General features: G+C 52.3%; 4 protein-coding genes across 4 annotated transcripts; 1 reads left to right on the forward strand and 3 right to left on the reverse strand.

Annotated features, from left to right (window-relative positions):
* Positions 1 to 1,157: 1,157 nt before the first annotated feature.
* Positions 1,158 to 2,894, reverse strand: BKA58DRAFT_104491 (peptidase S8/S53 domain-containing protein). Its single transcript, XM_046163806.1, has one exon. The coding sequence runs from the start codon at positions 2,787 to 2,789 to the stop codon at positions 1,377 to 1,379; it is 1,413 nt and encodes a 470-aa protein (XP_046029690.1). The 5' UTR covers positions 2,790 to 2,894; the 3' UTR covers positions 1,158 to 1,376.
* A 2,388-nt stretch (positions 2,895 to 5,282) lies between these two features.
* On the reverse strand, positions 5,283 to 10,368 carry BKA58DRAFT_355346 (vacuolar protein sorting/targeting protein 10). The gene is made up of 4 exons (XM_046168638.1): positions 9,618 to 10,368; positions 9,378 to 9,568; positions 6,139 to 9,330; positions 5,283 to 6,087 (listed from the first exon to the last, which is right to left on the reverse strand). The coding sequence occupies exons 1-4, from the start codon at positions 10,062 to 10,064 to the stop codon at positions 5,466 to 5,468; spliced, it is 4,452 nt and encodes a 1,483-aa protein (XP_046029691.1). The 5' UTR covers positions 10,065 to 10,368; the 3' UTR covers positions 5,283 to 5,465.
* Positions 10,369 to 11,246: 878 nt separating this feature from the next.
* Positions 11,247 to 13,561, reverse strand: BKA58DRAFT_453093 (uncharacterized protein; the record flags this gene model as incomplete). The annotated part of the gene is made up of 2 exons (XM_046174451.1): positions 11,247 to 13,415; positions 13,529 to 13,561. 2 exons carry the CDS (start codon positions 13,559 to 13,561, stop codon positions 11,670 to 11,672), a joined length of 1,779 nt encoding a protein of 592 aa, XP_046029692.1. The 3' UTR covers positions 11,247 to 11,669.
* A 1,438-nt stretch (positions 13,562 to 14,999) lies between these two features.
* Positions 15,000 to 16,536, forward strand: BKA58DRAFT_409252 (uncharacterized protein; the record flags this gene model as incomplete). The annotated part of the gene is made up of 2 exons (XM_046172137.1): positions 15,000 to 15,675; positions 15,770 to 16,536. The coding sequence occupies 2 exons, from the start codon at positions 15,000 to 15,002 to the stop codon at positions 16,534 to 16,536; spliced, it is 1,443 nt and encodes a 480-aa protein (XP_046029693.1).
* Positions 16,537 to 17,281: the final 745 nt, after the last annotated feature.

The raw sequence follows: 17,281 nt of genomic DNA on the forward strand, positions 1-17,281 counted from the left end.
TTGAGCCGTTTTTAGTACGCAAGACGTGCTCGGCGTCTATAACGAGGCGATGTGGGTATGGTCAGCGCCTAGGCGACCGCAAGCGCGATGCCGGCGCGTACGTACAGATACAACAGGTTGGACACCCGGCAGATGCTGAAGCAACTCTCGTCTATGAAGCTCACAGCACTGATAATGACGTACTTATGCAGAAGGGGGCCTGGTTGCACCCGCGACGCGTAGAACGGCACCCGAATCGAAGGTGTGAAGCGCAACTACGAAGTCCACAAAAGAAGATCATAAAAGCCACGTCGCGTGGCCTGTTGAAAGGCGATGGTTTTTGTCAATGAAGTACGCGACAGCTGTGACGCCGTGCTCAGTTTTTCGGTGATGCTGGGGATGTCAGAAAGTATGAGGTTGTAGATGTGTCTAAGCAGCCGCCTGTGCGTGAACCTTTCAGAGTCAGAAATGTCCCGCGCTCGGCCCTTCTAGGCCGCCACGCACATTGAATTCCAAAGTACAGCCCCCGGCTACTCTTCTTCTTTTGAGAGAGTCGTCGCTGTCTTCTAGAACGTGGTATTCTTAGCACAGTGCATTGTGCATGGGAATTCGATTGTCGCACATGGATCAACACGTGACCAATTTGATCTGCCACAAGGCGAAGCATGGATTGACCGGCTTCGCTTGCATTCGCCGCACTGACTTGGCCAAGACACTATCAGAATCTGCCGTATGATCAACGTCCAGCATCGGGGATGTCAGGCAGGCGGCCTAGTAGGCGAGCAGTTTACGTGCAACCTGCAACGCTTTTCGCCAGGTTGGCAGAGTGGCGGTGCATAAATGCTTCGAATAGCTGTGGGGCCATTGTCTACAAGCATCGACATGTGCTCGCCGTGTAATGCTGAAGTGCATTTGTTGCTGTCCGCGCAGCAAGTGTGAGATGCTGTGCGTTGGATCATGACAGCCTTAGCCGCACGTGCTATTCTTCACAGATATTAGATGCAAACATGGAAAAGATGCAAAAGTTGGTATGTACAATGACTAGATTCGTCTATGTAATACACACGGCTAGAAGCCCACCGGTGTGGCTGCGCATGAGATCGTTCATGGCAGAATCACTTCGTACATAGCCAATCCCCAATGTCCTTCTTCACCCCAGCCGGTCAATGCGATGAATAAAAGTATTGACAGCGAAATTAAGATCCGACACACACTCCCCACTTGATGACAAAAAAAGAGACCAGTCCGTGCTGAAGCAGGTACATTGGATTATTATGGGGCAGCTTGAGGAGCCCAAAGATGAGACAGAAATGCCGCGGTAACTTTTCCGAAGAGGTACCAACAATGAGGGGTATCATGCAATCGCTATGCTCTCATGTAATTCTCTCTTGCTTGCTCTAGAATCGAAGCTTGGCCTCGCGTGAGTGAAGCTGGAAGCGCTTGTCAAGAGTGATGTCCTTCGCGATGACGGCAGCGGCGGCACGGGCAGCTGGGCTACCGTTCAGACCACTATGGTCAGGTACGACATAGTTCTTGGTAAGACGCCTGGCAACGTTGCCATCAACACCGTTGCTGAGGAGCAAGTTCGCACTCCCGCCAGTGTTACCTGTGATGTCACCCTGGCGAGCAGTCTGGAGAAGCTTGGCCTTGAGGGCGGCAGGGTTCTGACCAAGTCCAGCAACATCCTGGGTCATAAGGGTGGCCATTACACCAGTGACATGAGGGCAAGCCATGGAAGTACCGGAGAGGAAGTTGATAACAGCATCGCCAGTGGCCCAAGAGCTAAGAATTTGCTCACCGGGAGCGTAGATGTCTACGCACTGACCGATGTTGGAGAAGGAAGAGATCTTGTTGTCGATGTTGACAGCGCCGACAGTGACGACGTTGGAGTTCTTGCCACCAAGGTGAGCAGGAGTGCTGCCGCAAGCGTCAATACCGTCGTTACCAGCGGCAACTGAAACGTGAATGCCAGCGTCTGAAGCACCTTGGATAATCTCATCGACTGAGTTAGCGGTACCCTGGAGACCCCAAGACATGCTCATGATGGAACCGACGAAGCCTGGCTCTGCCTTGCGCTTGTTGTGGTTGGCAATGACCCAGTCCATGCCCCTGATGGTGTCAGAAGACGCACCAGAGCCATCGTCTCCAAGAACCTTGACTTCGATGATGTTGGCGCCTTGAGCAACACCGAACTTAGCGCCACCGGCAGTACCAGCAACGTGGGTGCCGTGACCATCACCGTCAACGAAAGAACCAGTAGCGGTGAAACCTTCAGAAGCGCGTCCAGTGAACACAGCGTGGGAAGTGCGCACACCAGTGTCTATGACGTAGATATCGACTCCGGCACCGAGGGCTGAATCGTCGAAAGAGTAAACAAAATCCTGGTCGTTTGGTGATCCCCTCGCGCCGGCTGCGCTAGAGACTCGCTGCAGACCCCAGGGGGCGCCTTGTTGTTGTTGTTCCGCAAAGGACTTGACCTCGGCCTTCTCTTCGACGACGTTGATTTCTGCCATATCGGCGAAGATCTTGGCGTGCTCGGCGCACATCCTCATAAAGACCCACTGAGGGTTAACACCCTCTGAGGATTCAGCTATAACACTGTCCACTTTGTTGAGCTGCAAGGCATCCACATAGCTGTCGATCCGTCTGGCGTCCGAGTCGTTGCGCCACCAAGTGATGATGTACTCCTTAAGCTCGGTGGAGTGGTTTGCAGGGAGAGTGTACTTGTGGATGAAGCCATCGGAACCAATCTCGAGTGCAGAGACACTGGCGGCCAGGAAACCGGCAGCGATAGCGAAGAAAGACTTCATGTTGATTACGGTAAGGATCCGGTCCGGTAAAAAGTTGTTGGAGTAGAAGCGAAAGTGTAGCGAGCCTGGTAGTCACTGGCAATGAATGTGGAAGGAACGCTACAAAGTGCAAGTCAGTGACAGCCCTGCTGTGAACAAACGACTAGTGAAGCGGTAGACCAGCGACCGTCTTTGTTGGGTTTATAACCGTGAACTCAAGCGCTGTTGGGACTAGGCCTCTTGAGACAGGCATACAAAAAGGCTATAATAGCGCTGTGTGGGGTCGAGGTATATGACAGATTGGGATAGGGCAGGCACACAGTGTGCGGCAGCCTTGGGTTGGCAAAAGCTAGGGTACTCACATCAACGTGCAGGTGCGACGGAGTCGTGTATCAGGCAGGACGTGTCTGAGGAGGAAGGCGTATCGGCCAAGACGTGCCAGCACGCGAAAAGAAGAAAGGGAGGGTGGTGAAGGGAAGCAAAGTGAGTGAGGGACGAAAAAAGTGAGTGTTGAAGAGAGAGACAGAGCACTCCTAATGAATGGAAAGTGAGTGTGGGGTTGTGGGAGCAAAGAAGGACCAGGACCGTTGGGAAGGAGTGATCGGAACCTGCCCAGGCGGACGAGACGGCCTCATGTACTCGCTTCGCAAATGTCCAGGCCATAACCACCAAGCTCATCGTAGGAGCCTCCGCATGTGAAACGGCTTGGCTGTGGGCTTGTTCCCGCGAGCTACCAGGCCCAATTCACTACTGCGCGCCGGTAGCCAAGCCGCGACGGTCTGCATCAAATCGCTTAACCAGGGGTAGAGCGGGCCCTAGGGACCCTCGACGCACGATTGGGGCGCGTCGGGAGATTGTTCGTGGTAGAGCGACGACTGGCCAATAGCCAACATCATATTATTGCACGGCCAGCATTCACATAGTTGTGTGCACCAATCCGTTGTTAGTCGTACAATGCCGTCCCCACGGCTCCCGAGTCGCTGAATTGGGAGATGCGGAAATTGAACGCAAACACTCGCCCCTGCCGCGTTGGTAGTTTGACTGACACAGAGGGAAGGAGCAGCCTTAGCCCTCTCGCCCTTGATTGGCTGTCCGCTTCTGAAACAGCGTGGGCCTGCGTCACGACCCAAACCAGGCAAGCGCCTAGGGCCAATCCCCACATGATGCATGAACCTGCACTCAACGCAAGAAAATCCAGACAACAGTCCGCACGGCCAAGGGGCCCGTCTGCGCGTCCAAAGATCATGCACGACCGCCAGCAGAGCCGTGGCGTCCTATGAACGCGTCAATGCCTGAGCCACTCGGCACCGCAACGGCTTTCCCTCTCTCCATCCAGTCGCCACCACGTAGAGTGCATAGTTTGACACGACACAACGGCCTCTCTCCGCAATGTGTCAAGCCGTCCACCATCCGGAAACTAAACATCCAGAGCCACAAATCCGAATGGGGCGTTTCAATGTTTATTAAGGGGACTCGTACGAACTCATGGGCGTTACACACCCGGCGATTGGGAACAGAGGAATCATCCCACTGCTATCATTGCACATTGTACTGCGTCTGTGTGCATAACTATGTACCATGCAGTAGCCACACACTTCGAGTACCGGCAAAAGCTTTCTAACAACGTGCGCCCTTGCCGTAGTGCCATGAACACAGCGTCCAGTTCTCCAGCGTTTCGCACTCGACTCGTACCACCCGAGGGTCTGTTCCGAGACTGGCCTTGTCCGATATAGCACGCATAAGAAACACCACCCACGCACCACCAATTATAACACCACTTCAGCCTGAACAACAAGAACTGCGGCATAAACAACCATGACCTGTACGAGCAGTCTCACCTGTCAAAGACAGAGGCATAAAGCTGTCAGAAACAAACAAGATGACATTGTTTGATCAACGGCCTACTTTTGGCCTCGCGACAAAAACCCGTGCCTCACGTCCAGCAAGGCCCAGCAGATTGGTTTGGATGCCCTGGTCGCAGGACAGAGACCCTCAATCTATGTGCGCCGCATCGTGGCTTGGTCTTTGAATCATGGCCACACAAGTCGGGGCTTAGGCGCGGCGCTTGAAACCACACTACCCAATCCCTCGCTTGGAGATGGATGGGGAAGTTTCCATCGCGCCACTAGATGGAGATCTACAGGATCCAATCTACCTCAGCCAACGATGCAGAAACCATGTGGAGTTATGGCGAACACTGGCAGGAAATGTCAAATTTTCCGATCTTTACTGTGGAGCAGCATGGCCGTGGTTGGGGTCGCTCTATGTCGGACTTTAGATTGTCGATGCACCACGGAAGACCGTACCGTTACTCTGCCTGCCCAACGGCTGGGGTAGAGAATTCTACGCGATGCGCACTAAACTCTCTTCATGACGCACAGCATCTTGACAGACGCGAAAGCGATAAGCTTTAGCCACCCGTGAGCCCGCAAAAGCAGGGTATGCAGTTTTGCCTGTGCAGGAGTGTCTGCGCACTCTTCAGTCGACACCGCAACATGCGTAGTCTTTTCAGAAAGAGAATATCGTGTTACATTTACACAACCATCAAACAGGTTGATTGATACAAAGAATGTACAAACTCGATCCCATCATACCCTGCACCTCCCAAAACCCATTGTTTCAACCAACTAGCATGACCATGACCATGAGCAATACCAAGTCTCCCATGTCTATCTTAATCATCTAATAATGAGACCCCTATACATCCTCGTCACTCTCATCGCCCAGCAGCTCTCCTTCGTCGGGATCGACAACCGCGTAGTCACCCCTGCCACGCGCAAAACTGCTTCTAGAAGTATACGTCCGGCCGTATCCTCCATAGCCGCCTCCGCCACCCATTCTGCCTGCCGCCCACCGCCACACACTACCCACGAGTAGGGGCAGCGCACTGACGACAGCTACAAGGCCTGATACAGCGACGATGGGATACTTGACCCATGGTTGGTCCGAGTCGAACGCTCCGCCTCCATTGCCATCGCCGAGGCGAATGCGACCGAACTTGCCGTCCCAGTGTTTCCACACATAGTATCCGATACCACCTGCCGCGGCAAAGGGAAGGACGATTGCTAAAAAGAGCGAGAAGCCGCCGATGCCGTGCTTCTTCTGGAAGTCCTCTTCAAAACCAGGGCAAGGTTGCACGTCGCCCGTCTTGTCGAGCTCTCGGCCGCCTTCGCAGGTAGAGAGGGGGATCTTGCGGAATCGGACGTCGGTGTAGTACTCTTTTACGTTCTTGTCTTTGCATACGGAAGAGGCTTCGGGGAGCTCGACACCGGCAACGGGCTTGCAGTCGCCGCTTGCGTCGCGTTCGTAATTATATGCACTATTGGATGTTAATATGTGTCGTCGGTCAACAGTGGGAGGTGGGTATTACCATTCAAAGTCCCTTCTGGTGCAAGAGCAATTCCGGGCAATGTCGTGCATTTTGTCGATACGCTGGCCATTCCTGCATTTGGCGTCCCTCTTCTTGCGGTGGTATTGTGCTACGTGGCCGAAGAGACATTGCGGCTCCTCTTGCTGCAGAGGATGTTGCGGGGTCCAGAGGTCGTAATCGCCGCTTGTGGGATGCTTCTCGTCGAGCTCGCAAGACTTGCTGAATTCTGGTAAACCGGAGAAGTCAAGGTTGACAGCAACAAGTTCCTTGCTATCCTTACCCCAAAGGAGGAAGTTTAGAGAAGTGTCGCTGGGCACGGTGGTGATGGCTTCGACGCGCATCTTATGATCAGAGAATTGGTATAGGTTCCACTTCGCGCCGCTGTCAAGAGAGTAGTATACGTGATCGGTATCTTCTCCACGGCGGACAATGACGATGACAGAACCTTGATCGCCAAACTCCCAGGCGTAGGTGCCCTTCTTGATCTCTGTCCAGGTGATACCTGCGTCGGTCGTCATGAATGTATTGGCCTCACCAAAGGTGGTCAGCTCCGGGCCAACGTTGCCGACAGCAAGCATCAATCCAACTGCTGTCGGAGAAGAGTACATCTCCCGAGCATCGGCACGTTCGGTGTATCCATGGATGTGTAGACCGCACTTGTTCTTATCCGAAACGTCGCAGTCGTATGCCTTGCCGTCCGAGTCCTTCTCGGGTGCTTGCAGAGCCTCCCAGTCAGCGCCGTCGTTGTGTGTGATACGACTTTGCTTCTTCTTCTTGGATCCCTTGTTGACCTCATCGACGTTCACAACAACGTTGGCGACAGCAACTCCCTCAAGACCTTGCATCTTCTCAAAATCGACATAGCCTTCTGTGTTCCGGTTAACGGCGCTGAGGCTCATGACGTAAGATGTGCCGTTGCTGTTGCTCTTGATGATAGAGCCATACTCCTGATCCTGTGCTGGGTTGACTGTAACGTGGAGAAAGACTGCATGTGTAGAGCTGTCCAGAACTGTGTAGGCAGTCTGGTGGACGTCGAAGAACTTGGGAGGGAACTTGGCCTCGGCGAAGGTGTTGGCGTCGAGACTAGCATCCAGATGGAGGGTGCTGTCATCAGCTTTGGTTGCGACAACAATGAACTCGGACATGGTCGCGAACTCTACAACAGACTTGAACTTGACATCCTTCTTCTTGAACCAGTCTTCACTGGAAATGAGTTCGAGAGGAGCGTTCATCTCCTCGTTTGTGTGTTGCTCGCAGAAGACCTGCTCCTCTTTGACACTGCGACCGGCCTCGCGCCAAACGAATGCACACTTTTTGACATAGGGTACAAGCGGGTCCCAGCTTTCTTCTTCACCGTTCTTCTGCGAGACGTATGCTACCGTATGACAGTCCTTGTCACCAAGCTTGTCGCAGTTCTTTCCGCCCATCCAGATGATCCAGTCCTGCTGTTTTGGATGGAACTGCATAATCTGCAGTCTTTCCTTGTTGGGCATAACGGGTGCTTGGTGAGAGCGGATGCTGTCATGACGTCCACGATCTGTAGAGTAGTAAAACTTCTTGCCGGCGGTTAAGAAGTAGACCCTGTTGTTATCGTACTGATGAGGATAGATCCGAACAACTTCGTCATCGACAGCTTTCTTCCACTTCTTTCCATGGTCGTGAGTGATGTAAGCCGTTCGCTCGTCGGTCAACATCACAACGGTTTCGTCCTTGTCCCGGTCGTTACCGTCAGGATCACTCTGGGTGTTTCCCTCAAGGTAGTACTGCTCCAAGAATTCGCCCCCCTTGAATCTGGTGATCTCGCTGGTAATCTTGTCACTCTTTGGTGGTGGCTTCTCTGCATCGCCGCATTCGCGTTCAACTTCCTTGTCTCTGTCTGTATCGCCCTTGCATTGGTCGCCGGGTATCTTCCTCCATCCTGAGCTACCCTTGTATGTCTTCGCGTCACCCTCGCAAGCGCCGCTGGGTAAGCGGAACGTGTTGTCAGGTTCGCACTTCTTGTCGTTACCTTCTCCAGTGGGCGTGAAACCGAAATCACATTCGTAGTCCCTGAACTTGTCACAGTCGCATGGCTTGAAGCTTGGTGTGGGGTCTTTGAAGACCTCGCCAACGAAGCATTCAGCGTCCCACTTGCGCCTACGGAACAACTGCTTGTGGCCCATGACGCAGCTCGGGTCACCGTCGGCATCTTTACGCACAGACCATTCGTCATCAAAGTCGCTGTCACCGCACTTGGTCTGCATATCAGTAAAGTCGAGGTGAATAATGACATGTTCTCGGCCGCCACCATCCTTCTTTCTGGATGCGTACAGCATGAACTTCAAGCTCGTCGAGTCGGGTAGGGTCGTGAGTTCGCGTGCGCGGATCTTGTAATCCAGCTTGATCTTCTTCCAGGTATCCTTTCGTCCGTGCTTGAATGAGTATCTGATCTCGTCGGTGTCGCCCTCATCAAAGACGGCTACTAGAACAGAGCCCTGGTCGCCGAACTCGTACTTGTGCGCCTCTTCTAGTGCCATCTCCCAAGTGAGGCCCGCGTCGTCGGATACGTAAAGATCGCCATCGCTGTACTTGCCCAAGTAGTCTCCGGTGTTTCCAACGCCCATTACGATGCCGGGCGCTGGGCTCGAAAAGACCCTCCCGCTGTTGTGCAGGTTGGTCACAGAGTGTAGGTGCAGCTCCGTGTCCTTGCCCTTGACCGTGAGCTTTTCAAAGGATCTGCCGTCATCGAAACTGATGCGCGACTTGAGCTTCTTGCCCCGGCCGGATCTTTCCACCTCCTTCCAGTTATCCACAGTGTTGACCAAAACCACACCCTGAATATTGGCAATCTTCTCAAAATCGACGTAGCCACCCTCATTGCGGTTCGTGTGTTCGACGTTCTTGGTGAAGTGGGTTCCGTTTGAATTACTTGTATAGAGGTTGCCCATGTCGACAAACTTAGAAGTCGTGACATCGACCTGTATGCTGTAGTTGGTCGATTCGAGGATGGTGTATGCGTTTTCCTCAATCTTGTGGTCGCCAAACTGGGCGTGGTGCCATGTTTCGGTGTCTTGGGTTACGTAGAGGGCGAGCTCGCTCGAATGCTCGGCTTTGGCGGCGGCCACGATGTAGCCCTTGACGGCAGCCATGTTGGCCATGCCTTGAACGGTCCGGCCGGAGGACATGACGGGCTCTTCCTCATTCTTGAAGTAACTGCGCCTGTTAGCTATTGCCTGCGGTTCTAGCGCATCGCCACTCACTCGTCGGATATCAGAAGCCTAAAGTCCTTTGACCTGTCCGAGTATTTGCCTCTTGTGATGCACAGTATCCGGTCGTCGTGCTTGTCCTTGCCTTCGAGGAAGCGCTCGGCGCCCTTGGCCCACTGGCACATGCGGCGGTCGTCAACGAGGATCTTGGGCTCTGACTTGAAGCCATCGGTAGTGTAGTATGTCTGATTTGGGTTAGCCGGTGAACTATTACCAGGCGTAGAAAGCACATACTCGTCCAAGACATGGCGCAGTGAAGCAGTTCTCAATCTCGTGGATCATGATCTTCTTGTTGTCCTGCGCGTGCCAGTTGACGGGTACTTGGGGCGAAGGCGGGAGCTCCGTCTCAAAGGCATTCCAGTTGTCTCCCCGGTCGTATGTGATCCAATGCTTCTTCTCGCCCAAGACCAGCGCGACTTTGTTGTCGTACGGACTCTTGATGATGCCCAGTCCACGCAAGTCCTTGATCTTTCCCCAGCCCTTGCCAGCGTCCTGCGATCGCCAGATGCTCCCCGTCTCGAGTTCCTGGAGCAGGGCGACGCCAGAATCGTCGAAGTACATGAGGTTGACGAGGTCATTCTTGAATGGCGTCACCTCAACAAGTGGCTCATCTCTCTTCGCGGCGGCGGTGGATGCTAGTGCCAGCAGGGCGGGCAGCAGGAGGCCCTTAGTGTATTTCATGGTGCATAGAGGCGAGTGCAAACGTGTGTGGTGAGGTCTGGCGAATGCGCAACGGTAAAGAACAGCTGGCTGCGGGAAGAATCACAGCCTCAGAGCTATGCAGTGGCAGCCCCGATGACGCTTGGCAGTCTGAAACAGTCGATGCGCCGTGGTGGCGTAGGCGTAAACGAAGCGCAAACGTTGCAGTGAACGCGTATAAATGTCTAGGAAGCGATCCAAGGGAATGCAATAGATTCTAGGGTGCGAGGCGCCGTTGCGCGATGATGGGTGCCAACAGGACAGATACAGCGAGCAGCCTTCCCACGTTCCCGCGCGTCGTGACGGAGGCCGCGGCATCTGGCCGCACCCAACATCCCTGCCACTCGTTATTGCCGGACATGGCACGCGACTGGCGCTTTCACCCAAGTCTCACTCATGGAACACTTTCACTACAGAGTTCTACCATTTCTTTTATCAAAATGACACTCTGCTTCCATCGAATACACTACGTAGACTTGATTCTCTGGTCATTCCTCGCCGTAGAACTACAAGCCCCGCCTGATCGACTAACGCTACCTCTCAACACACCCAGAAGCAGTCTGCTTCACGGTTCCATAGCTGAGTCAGTACACTTTCACATTCAACTCATGCACGAGATCTCGTCGATCAACTTATGGGCACTTTGGGATTAAACATACTGCCCCAATCCCACCCTCCAACATTGCAGTACGGGTACTTCGACCCATCCTGATCTCGGAAAGATACGGTCGTGACGTCGCCAAAATCGATGACCGTATCATGAGACTCATATGAACTCTCATATCATGCCGGTATGCCCAAGTGGACCTCAATTGGATAGCCTCATAGTGTTTTACTGCCTTCGATTACGGCAATATCACTGAAACGCACAGCATCGTAATGTCTGTTAGAAAGTCTAGCATGGCTGTTGTTATCAAACACAGCCAGACTCAACTGAGCGGGCCCACTCTCTCTAGTCCACTCCTTGATATGCAATCTGCAGATGCCTTGTTCATAAAGCGGACTAGGCGTTGGAGACTGTATGGTAAGCGATGGTGGCGGCGATGCGTTTGGATCCCCACCCGGTCCGCGGTCGTATGCCACAATTACCACTTGGTTATCATCATATTCACTAACGTCTTAGAAAAGGTTGTCTCTCAGGACGCTTCGGATGGCATTGGTATGATTCGGGTACGCTAGCTCCGAACCGTCTGAAGACCTAGTGGTGATAACGATGACTCGTGGCTCTTCGCCTTCCGCGAAGGCTTTGTCGACGTGGCATGCCAAGCTCAAAAAGCTCTTGGGTTCCTCGTTCATATAGCAGCTCTTCGTTGACTCCGAAACGTCGAGCACGTAGGTTCGAAAAATACTCCGTTTACCTTCTTCCTCATTCTCTTATGGATCATCCCGGGTATCGTAGAATCCATCGCTCGGGGATTCCTCATCGTACCAGGCTAGAAAGCCAGGAAGCTCCTAAAAGTGGGACCACCTTATTGCAGCTTTTGACACGATCAACACGGGCGTGCATTCGTACAGATTCACCAAGCCCAACACCATCTTTGCGTAGTCGTATGTGCGAAATAGAGCAGACGGAACGCCTTTCTCAATCTACGTGCCCGTATGGCCATGGGGAACGAAAACTCGCTCTTCGTTATTCGTTTCGCACGCATGCTTTGCATCAGCAAATTTAGAACGCATGAAAGCGTTAATGCCTTCTTCCGTAGTACTCTCCGGGTGGTCGAGCTGTGCCAAAAAGATTGATACGAGGGTGTCCGACCTGTTGTATGTTTCATCGATCATACCTCCCCCAAATCCTTCCATACCCTCTACATAGACTTCTTGGAGGCACGTTGTACAGGAAACAACGCATGGCTGAAATCGAGGACAGAAGGGCTTCTTGGTATACAATTCCCCTGGAAAGGCGCTGACAATTGAAGTTGGCACAGCACAAGCCATGGTGCTAGAGACACTGGAAGATACCAAAGTGCTGGACCTGGAAGTATCAGTCGATGTTTCGGAGTTTGACAGTAGCGTGCGGGCCGATTGCAATGGACTTAGCGACGGCAAAGGCCAGGAGTTTGGTTGAGTCGTCAGAAACGGCATTGAGGGGGGTACGTGTGCAGACTCAGTAACATGCGACCCGTTGCTGGTAGAGGGAGGCGAAAGTGGTGGAGTGACTAGTCGTGTGTTCAAGGCTGGATCCGCCATGAACTTGATCACATCAAGTATAGCCGCCATCTGGACAGCAGATGTCGAAATTGCTGTATGAATATCTATTGCCCCCTTGATCAACATACTAAACGCATGACTGATGTCTGACGCCGTGCCAATAATGCACGAAATCGTTTTGGGGACATTTCCAATGAACCGAAGCCCACTGCTAGATCGTGTGCATGAGTCATCTTTCTTGTGGTGATCGTCGTGGTCATCCTCGTCGTCTGGAGTCGTTCGACCCATGAGCGAGCCCATCTCTTCCATGAACCTGCTAAAACCCTCTGCAACCACTATTTGCTTTGCTGGATCCATACTACTCTGACTCCAGTCTTGCACAGCTAGCGCCACGCCCATCCACCGCAGTGACGCCATCGTTAACGCGGAGGATATCTCGAAATTAGTGGGGTTCAATGTCAGCATAGCAGGTGTGTTTGAGTTGTGTGTCGCAATAGGTGTGGCTATCGCACCCCCAGATAGGTACTGTAGAACTGCTGTCTGCCTCAGGGCCACAGTCGTAATGATCATCATTGTTGGCGCTGCGAATGGAGACGTGATCACTGTAGAGAAGACCTGACTGCCGATAGTGTAGGGGAGGATAGGAGCGAATGAAGCCTGCGTCGATGTCATGGTAACTTGTGGAGGGTAGGGTGTCGTGGATTTACGGAGTCGCCAACACCCGATGGCCTTGAAGGCGAAGAAGGTTGTTGAACAAGTGTACTGGAGCCCAAAATCTATGAGAGCACCACTGATTCGGTAGAGAATGAACCCGATGTTTATTGTGTCGTTCCAGGAATACACTGAAGACGCAGAGCTCATGCCTGCAAGCCCAATGATAGTGCTGGTGTTGACATACGCAGGTGCAGTAGCGTTTGTCCATTTTGGAGACCCTGGCAGAGCAGTCGAGGAAGTCAGCTGCAAGTTCAACGGCCCGGTGGTTGTTTGCTGGCTCTCCAGTGAAGGCATGGTTGTGCTAGCGATAGAGGGACTCTCCATCGCGTGTGTATGATCCGTGGATGAGCCCGCGGTAGAGGTATTCGACCAGAATGTAGGCTTTAACACTATAGTAGTCTCAGAAAGAGTGGAAGTAACAACAATTGAAGACACGAAGATCGAGATGGCGGAGGGCGACATCGCCAAGATCTGCAGTCCTGTCATAGTCTGCAGCATTGACATGATCAATACTGTCACCAAGTGCTGAAACATGTAAGAACCAGGATACCAAGTCAAGGTCCTGTGCCGTCAACGGTTCTTACCGAGGTCCTCAGAAGCTTTTGGTAGCCTGACATCGCTCCTACTGCTGCTCACCGGAACAGTTGACGAAGACGGTGGAACTGACCAGACCTGCGATGTAGTTACACTGCTATTTTCCAGCAAAGGCCGTGCTTGACATGAAGTAACAGTGATAGCTTTCTATAGCGAGCGCGTATTTCCACGAGTGTGATGTATCCATTGCTGAGACTTTTCGGCCTAGTCTTGTTGCTACGCAGGCTTCAATCTCTTTTCTCTGCGATAGAATCGGTGCGTATTTTGATCATTCGGTCTTCCGTGCGAATATCCAATGGTGTTCCAAAATATTTGTAACATTAGCCGAGAAGGCCGCGATGGTGTCACAACAACTGTGACCCGATGTAGTCACCCATACGTGTACTCAGAGTTGCTGTCCACTACACGCCTCCTTCGTAAAAGGGAAAAATAAGCCGAATCGAACGGCCTTGGTGAGCCGTTACATAAGTCATGTGCTAAGTCGGTGAATTCCCGATGTTGCCGCGAGCATCTGCTGCTGCTGATGGTCTATTAATCTGACAGTTGTCATGGCACGACGCGCGGAAACGAATGAGCATCGGCTCTGGGTAGCTCCTCAGAGGATACACGCTCAGCTGCTTGAGTGGTGTAAAGCGAGAGAGACCTGCACGTGAGTGTATTGCTCATGCATATTAAATGCAGGCGTGCCTCGTAAAGGGAGGTAGATGACTTGTCGCGACGCGTGCCAAGTTGGCGTGTGATTGGAAAAGCAGCGCGCCCGGCCGTGAACGTCAGCGCTACCTACGTAACTTGGGCGGCCCTTGCCTGTTTAGCGTGCCAAGAAAGTATTCCTGGGTGTCTCCGTTCCTGTTTCCACAGCTCCAACTCTTCTCAATCACGACAGCCTTGTGTAGTAGTTTCTAACGACGCAGCTTGTACAATGATACGATGAACTGGCCCATCAAATCATCCCTCACGGACTCCCTTGCATAGAGGTCTAGCGGTGGATGTCGTTGAACATCGGGTGCAATCCTACCGCTCATCACATCTTTTGGCCCCCGTCACGGTCAGCAAACTAATCCCATGCTCTGCGGTAGTCCCTACATTATGTAATTTTCTATTGCATAAGTAGTGCGATTGCGAAATCAATATGTCTCGCTACAGGGATGCATGAAATGTACTCATCTTTCAAAGACTTAGCCAAACAAATACACTCCCTCGGAAAGCCCTTTCAGCTGCATGCCAATGCATCTTGCAGGCGACATCGATAAATGGAAGTTCCTCCGCTGTGCTAGATCTCCTTTTGGAGCTTCACCTACAGCTCACCCGTATTCGGCTCCGGCTGTTCCAACGGCTTTTCTTGTGCAATTAATTAGCAATGATGGTGAATGCAGTGAGATGTCTGCTGCGTATAGTGCGTCTGGTCGTACTTAAATTCTTCATGGAAGCCCCCCTTAGCTCTGCTATCATCTTATCCTCGTCATGTCTCAGTTGATCAATATTTTGGTGCCGTCTTTGTATTTGTGCGCCACCTTGGCAACTGCCGAGAGCATTATCACCCCAGATCCTATCGAAATAATCAGAGATGTTGCGATCATCGGCGGAGGCGCATCAGGGACGTATGCGGCCGTTCGACTTCGCGAGGACCTAAACACGAGCATAGTACTCATCGAACCCAGACCAAATCTGGGTGGTCACACCAGCACCTACCACGTTCCCGAGACAAACACTTCGATCAATTTCGGAGTCCAAAGCTACCTTCCTTACGGACCGGCTACCGATTTCTTTACACGCTTTGGGGTCGATACAGGGAGCGCCACTAATCAGATATTGGCGGCACTCAATGTCGACGTCGAAACGGGTGAGATATTGGAAGACTACAGCTCCCCGAGTGCAAATGCAACAAATGAAGCATTACAGCGATGGCTTGCTATCACGTCGAAGTATGAAGACATATTGGAGCCCGGTCTCTGGCAGTTCCCGTCTCCGGCGAACATTCCTGATGATCTTCTTACACCATTTGGTGAATTTGCCAAGCTTCACAAGTTGGAAGCTGCTATCCCACGCATAGTGACAGTGTCTGGTGTAGGATATGGAGGCGTTCGCGACCTTTTGACGCTCACTGTCTTACAGGCTTTTGGAGCCTCGCTTACGAAAGGTCAGTCGATACTGCAGGCTTGTTCATATGTGGATCTTTTCTTTCACATAGCTTCTGTATCGTTCTGCTGAGGGTCCTAGCTTACCAGACTTAGATCTCTTGAGCGGAACGCTTTTCAGACCTGTTGACAATAACGGTGTTCTCTACGAACGCGCGCTCGAGCTTCTTAAGCCGGATGTATTGTTATCGAGCATCGTTTATGATGCGGAGCGTACCGGGAACGGGGTAAAGCTATTGATCAAACAGGGTGATACCAGTTACATCATCAAGGCACGCCGTGTCCTGTACACAGCGGGCCCAAGCCTGGAAAATCTAGCTCCTTTCCACCCCGACAACAAGGAAACGGCGACCTTCTCGAAATGGATCAAAGGGGCGGAATTTGTAGGGATTCTGAAGGCGCCTTGCTTACCAGAAAATCATTCCATCACATTTTTGCCTTCAGCAGCGGTGCCAGCTGACCAGCTTGCGATCAAAGACTGGCCATACAGCCTGCGTCTAGACTCGACAGGGCCTCCTGGACAAGGCCTTTTTCGAGTAATCTTCGGTGCCAACTATACGGTATCTCCAGACACCTTCAAAAGCCTAGTCTTGGAAAGTATCAGAGACATACAGGATGCTGGAACTGTCGCCGCGGACTGCGAAGCGGAATTTGAAGCGCTTTCAGATCATAGTCGTCCTTGGTGGCCCCAGTCAGCTGAGCAGCTACGGGCAGGTTTTGTCCAAGATTTATATACCCTGCAGGGATATAGAGACATGTGGTACACTGGATACGCGTGGGGAGCGCAATACAGCTCAACCGTTTGGGCTTTTACCGACACAGTCCTCGAGAAGCTCATAAAAGATCTAAAGAGCGGGATCTGATATTCATTCCGTTGGTGTGTATGCAGTCAAATGCGGATTGAAAATCTCTGCCGTAAGTGGCTGTCTAGACGCATGTCAAAAAGGAATCTCATCGATTTAAATGCTCAGCGGATTCGAAATCTACACAATTCTCGAAAATACGACAATATTATTGTTGTTCTTGCGTACATCGTCTGCTCTATGACAGAGCGTTTGTCAGAGTCTACAGAGATTATTCCGTGTCAGAAAACGTCGTCCAATGCCAAGGTGCCGTCCTAATGCTGCTATGCATAATGCATAATGCACGGCAACGATGCAAACATTCTCATGTGTCAAGTGCTACGGCTTACAGTATCAACGCGATCGATATGGCTTCTGGAGAACGATTGACGCGTGTAGTCATGGAAGTAAGCACCGTCATTGCGGTCGGATCATTGCGAGACGAGTGCGAATAGACCAGCGCTACGAGTCAGACGCGCAAATCTTAGAAGAACAGGCAAAGTGATGACGCTGGGCTAGGCCACCACTGGCAATTCGGTGCGTGATTGGATGGATAGCCGAGCCCCCGTCGGGTTCCTGCAGCAGCCCCCGCCGGCTTCGCTCTTTATGCTCTCCTGTTTGCGTGAACACCAACGTGTGATCACCACCGTCCTCAATTCCACTGGAAATACACCATCCCGATATCGTTTGCATCGAACTCGTGCACATCGTTATCTACCCCCACCCTGCCTGCCAACGCAAATCACATGCGAGATGGTCAGCCTCC

Source organism: Alternaria rosae, assembly GCF_020736505.1.
Source record: "Alternaria rosae strain MPI-PUGE-AT-0040 chromosome Unknown BKA58scaffold_2, whole genome shotgun sequence".
NCBI classification, from domain to species: Eukaryota; Fungi; Ascomycota; class Dothideomycetes; order Pleosporales; family Pleosporaceae; genus Alternaria; species Alternaria rosae.